Raw genomic sequence first — 16,479 nt, forward strand, 5'->3', positions numbered from 1 at the left:
CAAAAAATGGAAAAATGTCCTTGGATGAGGATAAAAAAAAAGAAGAAAAAAAAAAAACTATTTGGAAAAGTTATTACTACGCCCTGGCTGGTTTGGCTCAGCAGTTGGAGCATTGGCCTACGGTCCAGAGAGACCCAGGTTTGGTTCCCACTAAGGGCACGTATCTCGGTTGCAATTTGTCCCCGGCCCTGGATCGTGCGGGTGGCAGCCACTCAATGTGTACCTTTCACGTCAATGTTTCTCTCTCTCTCTCTCTCTCTCTCTCTCTCTTCCTCTCTTTCCCTCCCACTCTATCTGAACAAAACATGGAAAAATGTCCTCGGGTGAGGATGAAAAAAAAAAAAAGTTATTACTAAAATTTCCAGGAAAGGCCATGTTGAAAATTTCCCTACCTGCTCCTTCTTTTAACATGCACCAACATCTCTTAAAAAGAACCCCTCGCCCTGGCCAGTTTGGCTCAGCAGTTAGAGCGTCGGCCTGCGGTCCTGAGAGACCCGGGTTCGGTTCCCGCTAAGGGCACGTACCTCGGTTGCAGTTTGTCCCCGGCCCTGGTCGGTTGTGCGGGTGGCAGCCACTCGATGTGTTCTTTTCACATCGATGTTTCTCTCTCTCTCTGTTCCTCTCTCTCCCTCCCACTCTACCTGAACAAAAAATGGAAAAATGTCCTCGGGTGAGGATAAAAAAAAAAAAAAAAAAAAGAACCCCTCCACCAGACACACTTCCCCACCATAAGCAACACTGGGCCTGTTCTCCAACTCTGCGCCAGGTAACAAAGGAAGCTCTTGCTCCCGCAGACAGCTGAGGAAAATGTCAACCCACTAGGCACGCGTCTTTCAAAACCTGACAGAAAGGTCAAGACATCATCACTGAAAATACACAGCAAGCTGCCCGCTCACCTCTTAGCCTAGAGATTGAGCCCAGGGGATGAGCCACTGCTTAGAGGTACAGAGCTGCCACTCCAGGACATGTGTGGAGGGCAATGCTCTGCTTGAGGCCACTCAATATGTGGACCAAGTGTGGACGAGTAAGACCACTCAGTGACTGCCTCTTTATAACTTCATGAAGAGCTGTGAAATATTCAACAGAAATAATTTCTACTAAAAAAAATTCTTCAAAAATAAAATATAACCAAAACTAATTAGTACTCATAAAAAGCATTTAAAAAATTTAAATATAATTCATTGTTAATTCATTGTTGCTTACCCCATTTTCAGTACGTTTTTCTCCTGGTACATTTATTACATTTCTCTGGGTTCTTTGCTCTTGGGTCTGACGGCCACCTACAGAAATGAAAGGACCAAACTTACTAAAAGACATACTAGAAAAACAATGTTCTCCCATTTTTTTTAAACACCAGGATAGCCCTGGTCGGTTTTGCTCAGTGGTTAGAGCATCAGCCCATGGTCCAGAGAGACCCGGGTTTGGTTCCCACTAAGGGCATGTACCTTGGTTGCAGTTTATCCCCGGCCCCAGTTGGGGTCATGTGGGTGGCAGCCAGTCAATGGGTCTCTCTCACATCAGTGTTTCTCTCTCTCTAGTCCTCCCTCTTTCCCTCCCGCTCTATCTGAAGATAAACGCAAACATGTCCTCGGGTCAGGATAAAAAAAATTAAATAAATAAAACATTAAAAACAAAAAACACCAAGATAAACAACTCAAGACTTAGTACAGTTGAAAAATGTTTCATAATTAATCTGCATACATAAAGTTGTTTAAATGAAACATCCTTATCTAACATTCTATTTCAGAATCTTGAAACTCACATCAATAGGTTTCTAATACTTGGTCAAAATGATAAACTTTATGTTCTGTATATTTTACCACATGAAATTTATATTAAAAAATTTAAAGGGCTACTTGAGTATCTATCATGTACATAGTCCTAATTTGTAACAAAATAAATTATAATAAGGTTTAAAAAAATTTAAAGGGCTTTCATGAGTTAGAAGACTCGAACAGCCCTGGCCGCTTTGGCTCAACGGTTAGAGCGTTGGCCTGTGGTCCAGAGAGACCTGGGTTCGGTTCCCGCTAAGGCCATGTACCTGGATTGCAGTTTGTCCCCGGACCTGATTGGGTCGTGCAGGTGGCAGCCACTCGATGTGTCCCTTTCATGTTGATGTTTCTCTCTCTCTCTCTCTCTCCCTCCGCTTTATCTGAACAAAAAATGAAAAAATGTCCTCGGGTGAGGATAAAAAAGAGAAGACTCGAACAGAACTGAACATACAGAACTGATCCTCACTAACAGGGCTGACCCTGAGGTGGGGCGCTGTCTCAGTCTGGGCAGTCTTGGGAATTCTTTGTTCTGTAAAAATTAAAACATTTTTTTAAAAAAGGGCTTCAAATTTGCCCTGGATGGTGTGTCTCAGTGGTTAGAGTGTCGCCCTTGAACCAAAGGTTCTTGGGTTCAATTCCTGGTTTAGGGCATGTACCTGGGTTGCAGGTTTGATCCCTAGTCCCGGTTGTGTCATGTGTGGGAGGCAACCAGTCGATGTGTGTCTCTCTCCCTCCCTCCCTCTCTTTCACTCTCTCTAAAAAAAAAACCAATGGAAAAAAATATCCTCGAGTGAGGATTAACAACCCTAAAATACAAAAATATTTTTTCTATTTCCTTTCTATTTGTTTTTCGTTTGTTTTTGTTAATTCTCACTGAAGATATTTTTCCATTGGTTTTTAGATAGAGTGGGAGGGCGGGGGAGAGAGAGAGAGAGAGAGAAGAGAAAAACATTGATGTGAGAGAGACACACTGATTGGTTGCCTCCTGCACAGCCCTGGTTGGGGTCGGGTATTGAACCCACAACCCAGGTATGTCCCCTTGACCAGAAATTGAACCTGAGGCCCTTGGGTCCACAGGCTGATGTGCTCGCTGCTGAGCCAAACCGTATTTGAAGAAAGATGATATGATGGATGTACTGCTTCTCCTTAAACCCGCATCCTCACCTCCAAGGGCACAGGTTAGTTCTTGGGGGATAAAAAGATATTTTTATGTATAAAGTGAAGACATATAGTACATAAACAGATATATAGTATATGTGATAAGTAAGGTCAAGTAAAAACAGAATGTCCAAAAAAAAAAAAAAAAAGGTCCTTGGGAGGCAGTAATGAAGACAGGCTAAGCAGATGTGGGTGACATGCATGCCACTTAACACAGTCATTTCACAATGTCTAGAATAGTTTTCTGTGGGCAGAAATTACACATATGCCTAAACTATGGCATCTATCAGTTTACGGGGTAAATTAAACTCTTAGTTATTCTTAGTATCTTTAAAGTATTTGGGTTAATTTAATGTTCTGTAATTGCTGCCTCTCCCAAACAACAAAGTAGCAAGAAATTAGAATATTATAAAATACACATTAAAATTATATCAAGTGCCGCCCTGGCCAGTTTGGCTCAGCGGTTAGAGCGTCGGCCTGCGGTCCTGAGAGACCCGGGTTCGGTTCCCGCTAAGGGCACGTACCTCGGTTGCAGTTTGTCCCCGGCCCTGGTTGGTCGTGAGGGTGGCAGCCACTCGATGTGTTCCTTTCACATCGATGTTTCTCTCTCTCTCTCTGTTCCTCTCTCTCCCTCCCACTCTACCTGAACAAAAAATGGAGGGATGTCCTCTGGTGAGGATAAAAATAAAATAAAATAAAATAAAATTATATCAAGTGCCACTTAATATTTTATGGTAAAGCAGAAACTTGATGATATCAAATTCCGAGACAGAAGAGAGTAAGAACTGGCATGTAGTGAGCACTGACCATGCTCCAAGCCCTCTGGGCACTTCACCAGTGCTCCTCTTAGCCCACCATAACCCCACGCCTGCAGACGAGGAAGTGGAGCCACTCGCCAAAAGTCCACACCCAGTAAGCAGCACAGCCAGGGCTGAACCCAGGTGGCTTGTACCCCTTTGCCATCACACCAGCCCCTGGGCTCTAGCATGTGCCCTGCATAGGACCTTCTTCGAATTAGTTTACACGCTGGGCTTCAGTTTCCCCAAGTGTGAAAGGTGAGTAAAGTACATGCCCTGTGTGCTCTCCTCTAGCTACCGAATAGAGAGCTCTCACCCTGCTGGGGAGGGATGTCTTTTACTTACACTCAAATGTACTCCCTTTTCAATACAGTCGATCGGTGACAACTGCCTGTCCCTCATTGAGGGACATGAGTCTTGGATCCTGAATTCTGGCTGCTTAGAGTATAAGCTGGAGAAGCTCAGTGAACAAAATAAAACAGGGAGCAGAGTGCCATAACTGTCCCCTTTCTTTGACCTTGAGAGACAGATAGAATGTGCCTAAGCACAGGCAGAGGAGCAGGGCAGAGGGTACAGCATCACAGCTGGGGGATTGAGATAGGGCTCCAACCAACTGAGCTACCTGGCTTGGGTGTTACCAGTTTCTCAGTATCCTTCCAAAGACACTTCAGACATGCACAAGCCAACATGGACATATGTAGTTCCTTCTTTGTCCCCATTACTCAGGGGCTGCACATGTGCACACTGTTTCCCATGGTGCTTACTCGCCAGTGTGCCCAGGAGATGGGTCTGGGCACAGAGCTTCTTGTTTATGGCTGCAGGACCATCCACTGTCTGGATGTAGCATGACTTTTTAGCCCCACGCCCCCGGTAGGCATGCAGGCTGTTCCTATCAGTGGCTCCATGAGGAACACTATGTGCACGCCATCTTGTACGTGTGTTGGCACAGCTTTAGGGTGAGTTCTCAAAAGTGAGACTGCTGGCCCTGGCCAGTTTGGCTAAGCGGTTAGAGCGTCGGCCTGCGGTACAGAGAGACCCGGGTTTGGTTCCTGCTAAGGACACGTATCTCGGTTGCGGTTTCTCCCTGGCCCTGGTTGGGTCGTGCAGGAGGCAGCCACTCGATATGCCCCTTTCACATCGATGTCTCTCTCTCTCTCTCTCTCTCTCTCCTTCCTATGCTATCTGAACAAAGAATGGAAAAATGTTCTCGGGTGAGGATAAAAAAAAAAGTGAGACTGCTGGGTGAAAGGTTTCATGCTTTTGTAAGCAGAACAGATATGACCAAACTGCTCTCTGCAAGAGCTGTCAACTGACACCCCCATGGCTTTATGGAGAGTGCCTACTTCTCAACCTCCTTGCCAACATGTGTTATTAAATGTTCTCATCTTTGCCAGTGTGACAGGTGGAATAAGTATCAGTGTTTTTATTAGGAGTAAGGTGGGACATCTTTTCATATATCCTAGGGCCACAGATATTTCTTTTTCTGTGAACTACATGTTTACATATGCTGCTCATTTTTTTTTACTGTTTCAATTTTTTTTGTTGTTAATCCTTACCCAAGGATATTATTCCATTGATGCTTAGAGAGAGTAAAAGGGAAAGAGAGAGGAGAGAAACATTATTATTTTTTTTATCCTTACCCGAGGACATTTTTTTGATATTTTGTTCAGATAGAGTGGGAGGGAGAGAGAGAGAGAGAAACATTGACATGAAAGGGACAAATCGAGTGGTTGCCACCCACACAACCCAACCAGGGCTAGGAACAAACTGCAACTAAGGTACGTGCCCTTAGCAGGAACCAAACCCGGGTCTCTCTAGACCGCAGGCCGACGCTCTAACCGCTGAGTCAAACCAGCCAGGGCGAGGAGAGAAACATTAAATGTGAGAGAGACACATTGATTGGTTACCTTCCACATGACCTGGACTGGAGCTGGGGATCGAACCTGCAACCCAGGTATGAGCCCTTGACCAGGAATCAAACCTGAGATCCTTCTGTCCACGGGTTGATGCTCCAACTGCTGAGCCAAATTGGCCAGGGCTTGGTATCAATTTTTATTTTATTAAAAATATTTTTATTGCCCAGCCAGTGTGGCTCAGTGGATTGAGCATTGTCCCAAGGACTGAGAAGTCCCAGTTGGATGCCTTCAGGGCACATACCTGGGTTGCGAGCTTGATCCCCAGCAGGGGGCGTGCAGGAGGTAGCTGATCAATGTTTCTCTCTCACATCGCTGTTTCTCTCTCTCTCTTCTACTCTGTCTAAAAATCAATGGAAAAATATCCTCAGGTGAGGATTAACTAACTAACTAACTAACTAAATAAATAAATAAAATAAAAATATTTCCCAGATTTTTTCTATTTTTTTTTCATGGCTTTATTTATTTTTAAAATCTAGATACTTGATCTATCTGGTATTTATTGAAAGATTCCTTTATACAGCAGGTCCCCTCACATGCTTGAGTGCATTATTGGACTGACCATGGACCTGAAAAGGAAGCAAGGGCTAGGTGCCTAGAGAGTGTGAAATAATAGCAAACTGCAATAACAGATCAAAGAAACGTAAGACACCAACTCTCCCGGCTCACCACTGTGAGTGAAGGGGAAAAAAACGGCTTAAGTAACTTATTGTAATACTTATTCCTACTTTTTAAAATTAACTTTAATGGCAAAAATTAACAAATGGGGGAAAAGCACTTAATCTACCTTGTTCACTGCTCTCAGTTGGAGAATCCTCATGTCGAAGAAAAAATTTCACTTCTTCCCTTCGTGGTCCCCACTTCTGAAGATGCTCATACATCATGTGGTCAAAGGGTATGGGACGCTCTAGGAAAAAACACATCTCATTTGTCTCAGAAACAAGCAAAATAATTCCCACCCAAAGCAAAACATAAAAATAAATTTATATAAATATACACAAATATTAGAATTCAAGAATATGACAAGCACTAAATTTTAACTGTAATGAAATAAAAGCAGGAGTATGAATGGGAAATAATTTAGGTAACTAATAAACATAGGAAGTAAACATAAAATCAATTTTCCAACACGAAATAGGTAACACCAGAAAAAAAAATATCCTTTACAGTATTTATCATGAAGCAGTATGACTCCCACTCGCCAAAGAAACATATCAACAACCCTGGCCAGTTTGGCTCAGCGGTTAAAGCGTCAGCCTGCCGACCAGAGAGTTCTGAGTTTGGTTCCTGCTAAGGGCATGTACCCAAGTTGCAGTTTGTCCCCAGCCCCTGTTGGGGTCGTGTGAGTGGCAACCAGTTGATGTGTCTCTCTCACATCGATGTTTCTCCCTCTCTCTCTTCCTTCCTCTCTCCCTCATGCTCTATCTAAAGATAAATGCAAAAATGTCCTCGGGTGAGGATAAAAAAAAAAGAAACATATCAACAAATTGGCTGAACCTTATTATCCATTAAAACACTACACATGGTGCCCTGGCTGGTTTGGCTCAGTGGTTAGAGTGTCAGCCCATAGACCAGAGAGTTTTGGGTTTGATTCCGGTCAAGGTCATGTACCTTGGTTGCAGTTTTGTTCCTGGCCCTGGTCAGGGTCGTGTGGGAAGCAATGAATTGATGTGTCTCTCTCACATTGACGTTTCTCTCTCTCTCACACACTCTATCTGAAGATAAATGGAGACGTATCCTTGAGTGAGGATTAAAAATAAAAAAGCTACATGTGGTAAACGGATGTACAAAGGAGGAACAGCACACTTCCTGGCAATCCAGCAAGCCCTTCCAAACACATGTACATGAACGTTCATGTAGCATTATTCACAGTAGCCAAAAAGTGGAAGCAACCCAAAGGTCCATTAACTGAAGAATAGATGAATAAGATGTGGCATATCAAATAATGGTTATCATTCAGCCAAAAACTAGCATGTTAAGTACTAATACATGCTTCCAACATGGAGGAGCTTTGAAAACATTATTCTAACTGAGTGAAAGAAGCCAGGCAACAGAAGCCACATAACTGAACAATCCCGTTTATATGAGGGGCCTGGAGTATCAAATACACAGAGCCAGAAAGTAACACGGTGGTTACCTGGCTCTGGGGGAGGCAGAAATGGGGAGGTACAGAGTTTGGTGATGGTTGCACAATACTGTGAATGCCCTAAAAACCACTCAACTTTAAAATGGTGATTTTTATGCTATGTAAATTTTATCTCAATTAAAAGGTGAAAAAAGGAAATCCTAAAGCATTCCCTATACTGCTGGTGCTTGAACATGAAGAAGGATATCAGCAAGTCCCGAGGCTTGTAGAGAACAGTCTGGGGAGTGGCAGGACAAAACTAAACAATACTTTTCCTCCCTTTCTGCTCAGTTTGAGAACTTGACTTTCAGTCAAGAGAAAGAACTTGGCAAGCTGCAGTCCTATCGTACACTCAAGATGCGATTCACGATGACCTAAATAAATTCTAGATTTCCATAAAAAAGAAAATCCTACCTTCTCTGCTCCCCTGTGCTCAGTTATAACAGGGGAGTCTGGCAGGACATTCAACTGTCTCCCTTCAGTTTAGGAGGGCCGTTCTGAGTATAGGGCTGGCTCTTAAAGGCATGAGAGGACAATAAAAAAAAAGAAAATCCTACCATTCACAGAAATGTGACCACACCTTGCTACTGCCCTTTCCCCTTCCTGCATGTGTAGGCAAGCTTCGCTTCACTCAACAAACTTGAGGGCAAGGACAGAAATGGTCTTGTCTCAGTTGAAAGTGAAATCTGTGTGCTTAGCTCAAGTTCAACTTGGAATGAGTATTACAGCAAAACACAAGCACAAATTAAACATTAAAGAAATAAACATTATTCCATATATATATATTTTTTAATCCTCACCTGAGGATATTTTTCCATTTTTGTTCACACAGAGTGGGAGGGAGAAAGAGGAAGAGAGAGAGAGAGAAACATCGAGGTGAGAAGGACACATTGACTGGTTGCCTCCCATACGACTCCAATCAGGGCCGGGGACAAATCGCAACCAAGGTATGTGCCCTTGATTGAAATCAAACCCGTGACTCTTTGGTCTGCAGGCCAACACTCCAACTGCTGAGTCAAACCGGCCAGGGCTCATTCCATATTTTTATTTATTTATTTTTTATCTTTACCCGAGAACATTTTTGCATTTATCTTCAGATAAAATGGGAGGGAGAGGAGAAAGAGAGAGAGAGAGAAACATCAATGTGAGAGAGACATATCGACTGGCTGCCACCCACATGACCCCAACAGGGGCTGGGGATGAATTGAAACTGAGGTATGTGCTCTTAGCAGGAACCGAACCCAGGATTCTCTGGCCAATGCTCTAACCGCTGATCCAAACTGGTCAGGGCCATATTTTTAGTTTTAAAAGTAACACTTATGACCCTGACCAGTGTGGCTCATTGGTTAGAGCATTGGTTCCCTGGGTTTCGGTACACGCAGAAAGCAACCGATCTATGAGTGTGCGTCTCTCTCTCCCCTTCCCTCCCTTCCTTCCATTCTCTCTAAAAATCAATGGAAAAACAAAGGGCACGTACCTCAGTTGCAGTTTGTCCCCGGCCCTGGTTGGGGTCATGTGGGTGGCAACCACTCGGTGTTCCTCTCTCTCTCTCTTCCTCCCTCCCACTCTATCTGAATGCAAAGGTGTCCTTGGGTGAGGATAAAAAAAACAAAAAACGAATTCACAACCTTTACCTAAAGTCTACCAAGTCTAGGCATAACTTTATAAAAATTAAGTCTAATCTGGTCTTAAGCCAGTTATTTAATAGAAATCTTTTTTCCTTTATGAATTAAAAAAATTTAAAGATTAATTTTAAGAAAAGTAAACTAAGCTTCACTACCTTTACTTAAATAAGAAAGGTTAAGCAGTTTTGTTTGAAAGTGGAAACAAACTACCCAATAGAGGTCATGTAATATATACTACACCTCATCAGTTAAGAGTTTCAGGTATTCTTGGATAAGGCAGAGAGAAAATCCAGTAGGAAATTCACAAAAGAACCAAAGGGTCTACTTACACTACTGATTTGCTTCAGAGTTGACACCCTGTTTCAGGGAGGAGCCACAGAAAGAACAGGGTAACAAACCAGCCAAATTAACAGACTGTCATGGGCTGAGCTACATTCATATGTTGAAGTCCTAACCCCTCGTACCTCAGAACATGAGGTATCTCCTTATCTGGAGATACTATCTTCAAAGAGGTAGTAAGTTAAAATGAGGCTACTAGGGTAGGCCCTAATCCAATAGACTGGTGTCCTTATAAGAGGAAATCAAGACACAGACACACAGAAGGACGACCACAAGGAGAAGATGGCCACCTACAAGCTAAGGAGAGAGGCCTCAGAAGAAACCAAGCTGCTGACTTCTTGACCTTAGATTTCTGGCCTCCAAAATTGTGAGAAAATAAGTTTCTGTTGGTTAAGCTACCCAGTCCGTGGTACCGTGTTATGGCAGCTCTGGCAAACTAATACACAGGTCTATAGAGAAATCATCTCTCTCAAAAACACCAACAATTACACTGGATTATATTTATGATGTAAGACCACACTAACATGCCATGGGTTACAGATGCAATAATTTTTATGCAGGGGCTCTCTGAAGCCCAAGAATTACTTTAATGTTTCCTCTAGGGTAAAGAGATTGAGAAACACTGCTATAGAGCTTTTTCCCTTCCTTTGAATCTCATCTACACAAACATATTTCTTCAAGATCCAGCTCTGCTGCTCCATTTTACTGAATAATTTTTAAAAATTATTATTTTTTAAATCCTCACCCAAGGATATTTTTACATTTTATCTTCAGACAGAGTGGGAGGGAGAGAGAGAGAGAGAGAAACATCAATGTGAGAGAGACACACTGATTGGTTGCCACCCGCACCACCCCAACTGGGGCCACCCGCACCACCCCAACTGGGGCTGGGGACAAACTGCAACCAAGATACATGCTCTTGACCGGAACTGAACCCGTGACTCCTTAGTCCACAGGTCAACGCTCTAACTGCTGAGCCAAACTGGCCAGGGCTTACTCAGTGATTTAAGTATTTACTAAGGGCCTGTTGTGAGCACTAGCGATATCATGGTGAATAGACAACTTCCTACCTTCAGGAATTTTAGTCCAATGAGAGCTATGAAAGCTACTTCATCACATTTTAATAAATACTATGGCAGTATTGGAGCACAAGAAGGGACACTTCATCCTCCCCTCCCCCCCCTCCAATTCAAGGAAGGGATGCGAGGCAAAGAACAGGAGTCAGACAAGCAAAGTGGGGTGGATGCTAGAGGTTTTTCTAGACAATGGGAAAAGCATGTACTATAACCATGGGAAATATAGCATGTTGTGACCCTCTGCTGCTAGGTGACTGTCCTCATTATTGATGAGATAAAATCATGGGTTATAATTTAAAATGGACGTAAAGACAAGGCAATTCCCTAAAAAAACTCAGATGCAAAAATCCTCAACAAAATATCAGCAATCCAAATTCAACAATACATTAAAAATGTTACACATCATGATCAAGTGGGACTTATTCCAGGGATGCAAGGTTGGTTCAAATCCACAAGTCAATCAATGTGATACACCACATTAACAAAATGAAGGATAAAAATCATATGATCACATAAATAGATGCAAAAAAAAGCATTTGCCAAAATCTAACATCCATTTATAATAAAAACTCTCAGCAAAATGGAGGTAGAGGGAACATACTTCAACATAATAAAAGTCATATATGACAAATCCACAGATAATACACTCAATGGTGAAAATCTCAAAGCTTTTTCTCTAAGATCTGAATAAGACAAAGATGCCCAATCTCCTAGCCACAGCATTCAGACAAGAAATAAAAGGCATCCAAATTGGAAAGGAAGAAGTAAAACTATCATTATTTGCAGAAGACATGATACTATACATAATACTCTAAATATTCCACCAAAAAAGTATTAGGACTAATAAATGAATTTAGTAAAGCTTCAGGATACAAAATTAATATTCAGAAATTGGTTGCATTTTCATACACTAATAACAAACTATCTGGAAAAAAAAAGTTTTAAAATCCCATTTGCAATTGCATCAAAAGAATAAAATACCTAGGAATACTAAGGAGGTAAAATACCTATACTCTGAAAACTACAAGATATTAAACTGAAGAAGACACAATAAGTGCAAGGATATATGTTCATGGATTGAAAGAATTAATATCATTAAAATGTCCATATTAGCCAAGGCAATCTACAGATTCAATGTAATTCCTATAAAAATGCAAATAGCATTTTTCATAGAATTAGAACAAATAATTCTAACATTTACATAGAATCACAAAAGACCCCAAATAGCCAAAGCAATATTGAAAAAGAACAAAATTGGAGGTATAAAGCTACTTGATATCAAACTATACTACAAGGTTATAATAATCAAAACAGCATGGTACTGACACATAGATCAATGTAACAAAAAGCAGCTCAGAAATAGACCTGTATTTATAAGATCAATTAATTTACAACAAAGGAGGCACTAGAGTAAAGACAGTTTCATCATTAAATGGTGTTGGGAAAACTGGACATATACATATACAAAAAATAAACTCCAATTGAATTACAGACTTAAATGTAAGACTTGAAACAATAAAACTCCTAGAAGAAACAATAGGCAATAAATTCTTTGACATCCTGCTTAGCAATATCTTTTTGGATATGTCTCTTAGAGCAAAGACAACAAAAGCAAAAATAAACAACCTGGACGACATCAAACTTTAAAAGCTTTTGCACCACAAAGAAAACCATCAACAAAACAAAAAGGCAACTGCCCTGGCCAATTTGGCTCAGCGGTTAGAGCATCGGCCTGCGGTCCAGTGAGACCCAGGTTAGGTTCCCACTAAGGGCATGTACCTTGGTTGCAGTTTCTCCCCGGCCCTGGTTGGTCATGCGGGTGGCAGCCACTCGATGTGTCCCTTTCATATAGATGTTTCTCTCTCTCCTCTCTCTCCCTCCTATTCTATCTGAACAAAAAATGGAAAAATGTCCTCGGGTGAGGATAAAAAACAAAACAAAACAAAAAAATCAAACAAAAAGGCAACCAACTAAATGGGAGAAGACATTTACAAATAATACATCTGATAAGGAGTTAATATCTAAAATATATAAAGAAGTCATAAAACTCAATATCATAAAAGCAAACAGTACAATAAAAAAATGGGCATGATCTGCATAGACATGTCTCCAAATAGGTCATACAGATGGCCAGACATATTAAAAGATGTTCAACATCTCTCACTAATCATCATGGAAATGCAAATCAAAACCATAATAAGCTATTACCTTATTACCTCACCCCTGTCAGAATGGCTATCATCACAAAGACAACAAAAAAGTATTGATGAGGATGCGAGGAAAAGGGAACCTTCGTGTACTGTTGGTAGGAATATAAACTGTTGTGATCACTACAGAAAACAATATGGAGGTTCCTCCAAAAATTAAAAATAGAACTACTATATGACCCGGTATTTACCTGAAGAAATTGAAAACACTAATTTGAAAAGATACATACACTCCTATGTTCACTGCAGCATTATTTACAACAGTCAAGACAGGGAAGCAACCTAGGTGTCCATAGACAGATAAATGGATAAATATGTAGTATGTGTACACAAAAGAATATTATTCAGCAATAAAAATAGAAAGAAAATCACCAATTTGCAACAACATGGACGTAGAGAATATTATGCTAATTGAAATAAGTTAGAAAGAGAAAGACAAGTACCATATAATTTCACTTATACGTGGAATCTAAAAAACAAAATAGCCCAGCCAGCGTGGCTCAGCGTATTGAGCATCGTCCCATGGACTGAGAAGTCCTGGTTTGATTCCTGGTTAAGGCACATGCCCAGGTTGTGGGCTCGATCCCCAGTAGGGGGCATGCAGGAGGCAGCCAATCAATGTTTCTTTGTCACATAGATGTTTCTCTCTCTCTCCTTTCCTCTCTCTCTAAAAAAATAAAATAAATTGATAAAAAACATATTTAAAAATAAATAAAAAATATAAATGAACAAACAAAACAGAAACAAACTCATAAATACAGAGAATAAACTGATGGTTGCCTGATGGGGGGCTGGGTGGAAAAGTGAAGAGGCTTAAAACTACAAATTGACAGTTATAAAATTAGTCACAGGGATGCAAAGTACAGCAGAAGGAATATGGTATAGTCAACAATATTGTAATAACTATGTATGGTGCCAGGTGAGTACTAGACTTATCATGGTGATCACTTCATAAGGTATATAAGTGTCTAATAGCTATGTGATACAGTTGTCCCCTGCCACTTTGCGCTTAGACTTTCGTGGCTTCACTCTATCACAGTTTTTTCAAATATATTCATTAAAAAGTTGATCGAGACAGTGAAAATGATACAGCATGCACTTGGTTGTTTGAGTCAATTATACACCCCTGTATTACAATTACAATTACTGTACATATGGACTGTAGGCCTATGTATTCAAGCACCCCGCAAATCCTTCAATGCCAGGTGCAACCGATCGATCATTCCTTGTGTGTGGGCAATAACTTTTTTTCAAAAAATCGGGTGTGGTGAAACCAAGCCAATCAGAGCATGCTGTTCACTGACTGGCCCAGCCTTATGCAAGTTTGCTTCTCTCATACACATTTCTACATCGCTACACATCAGAAGCATCTTTGCTCTTGTGTTTGCAATTTCTGAGAACTTTTATCTAAGCCCCACAATGGCTCCTAAATGTGCTGCTTCTTCTAAGCCTTCTGACGATGAAACTAAGCACCACAGGAAGATGCTTACCATCTAGGAGAAGGTGAAACTCTTGGATATGATCAAAGATGGCAAGAAAATCGTGGAGATTGCCCACCATTACGACTTGAATGAGTCTACCGTTCGCTCCATCCATAAAGATGAAAAGAACATCTGTGCAATGGCTACTGTCTCTTTCAACAAGGAAACAAAGTGCATCGTGACAAGTCGTAATAAGTTCATAGTGAAAACAGAGTCTGCCCTAGCCATTTGGATCAGCATCAACCGCAAGAAAAACATTCCGTTGGATTCCCTGGTCATCCAGGAGAAGGCGAGGCAGCTCTATCAGAGTTTACGGTGGACGAACCTCAACCAGGACCCTCTTCTGCAATGTTCATGGATTTCACAGCAAGCAATGGTTGGTTTGAGAAGTTCCAGAAGAAGTATCATCTGAAGAGTGTCGTTCTCCACAGAGAAGCTGCCTCTGCTGACCAGCCTGCAGCAGAGGACTACTTGAACAACACGTTCCAGAAGATCCTTGAAGAGGGCGAGTATCATCCAGAACAGGTGTTCAATATGGATGAAACAGGACTGTTCTGGAAAAGAATGCCTTCCCGGACATTCATTTTCTTTTTTTCTGCACAGATTTTATTACACGTGATGGGGCTCAGTTCTTGGCTGCTGCCTTCCTCATGGCTGCAAGGACATTGCTCAGCTCCTCTCTCTTCCTCTTGGCATGGATGTTTGTCCCACCCTTTTCTTGATGAGTTTCAGGGCCCTCTTGTCCTAGAGACCTTGAGCAGCTTCATGACATACTGCTCATAGGGGGCAAAGCCACACACCTCTCGGATCATGTCCCATACAAACTTGGTGTGTTTGGTGAGGTGCGCGCAGCGGCGGCTGTGTCTTGGCTTGCTCACGTTCTTCATCATCTTGTGGCCCTTGTTGAGGCCCATGGCCATCGGGTAATGCAGAGCCATGGCTGTTGTTCGTTCCTCAATGGCTGCGGCTGGACATTCATTTTCAAGGATGAGGCCAAAATCCATGGCTTCGAGACATATAAGGATCGTGTGACTATCGTTATGTGTGGAAATGCTGAGGGATTTTTGCTCAAGCCTGCCCTTATCTATAAGGCCAAGAACCTAGGGCCCTGAAGAATAAAAATAAAAACCTGCTGTCAGTGCATTGAATGCACAACGACAAGGGCTGGATCACGAAGCAACTGTCATCGGACTAGTTCCATGAGTGCTTCATCCCCCAAGTCAAGCTGTATCTCGCAGAGAAGGGACTTGGGTTTAATGTCCTTCTCATGGACAATGCTGGAGGTCATGTGCAAGACCTATCCTATGACGATGTGCGGATCGAGTTCCTTCCTCCCAACACCACTTTGCTGATCCAGCCCATGGATCAAGGTGTTATTTGCGCATTCAAGGCCCTCTACAGGCGAAACACCCTGCAGCACCTCGCTGAAGGCATGGACCTTGAGGAGAACTTCTTGCTGATACTGGCGGCAGTATACCATCGCGACCTGTCTAAAGAACATCCAGGCCGCATTGAAGGACATAAACATGGAGACCGTGAAGGCCAGCTGGAAGATGTTGTGGCCTGAAATTGTCCATGACTATAGAGGATTCACCCCAGAGGATATAAGCAACTCGGCAGTGGATAAGGCAGTTAGGCTAGCCCTGATGCTGGGAGGAGAAAGTTTTGCGGATATGACCCGCGATGACGTGGATGAGCTGCTTGAGACACATTCGGATCCCTTAACTGACAAGGATCTGGGAGATGACTAAGTCTGAGAGTGAGGAGGAGGAAGAGCAGCCAGAAGTTCCTGGAGGTCAGGAGGAGGAAGTTGGCCTTACATTTGAGTGTGTCTCGCAAGTTGTAAGAACTATTAAGGTTCTTGATTGATGAATGGGACCCACAAACGATGCATGCATTGTGGTTCTGGAATGCACTTGATGAAGCTATAGACCCTACAAAGCCTCCTCACGTATATGAAAAGACAGCGCCAACAACTGCCTATCA

At 42.1% G+C, this 16,479-nt stretch overlaps 1 protein-coding gene, 1 non-coding gene and 1 pseudogene across 2 annotated transcripts in view; 1 reads left to right on the top strand and 2 right to left on the bottom strand.

Annotated features, from left to right (window-relative positions):
• PPP1R13B (protein phosphatase 1 regulatory subunit 13B) overlaps nt 1-16,479 on the bottom strand; it is a 97,461-nt gene that overhangs the window by 30,901 nt on the left and 50,081 nt on the right. The window contains exons 3-4 of the mRNA XM_036276455.1: nt 6,428-6,547; nt 1,204-1,280 (exon numbers count right to left, since the gene is read on the bottom strand). Coding sequence (XP_036132348.1) covers nt 1,204-1,280; nt 6,428-6,547 — 197 coding nt within the window. The remainder of the gene's footprint in view (nt 1-1,203; nt 1,281-6,427; nt 6,548-16,479) is intronic.
• LOC118622603 lies at nt 8,171-8,302 on the top strand. The gene has a single exon (XR_004958093.1).
• Nucleotides 15,119-15,431, bottom strand: LOC118641461 (annotated as a pseudogene).

The sequence above is a fragment of the Molossus molossus genome, unplaced genomic scaffold (assembly GCF_014108415.1).
Source record: "Molossus molossus isolate mMolMol1 unplaced genomic scaffold, mMolMol1.p scaffold_m16_p_1, whole genome shotgun sequence".
Lineage (NCBI taxonomy): Eukaryota > Metazoa > Chordata > Mammalia > Chiroptera > Molossidae > Molossus > Molossus molossus.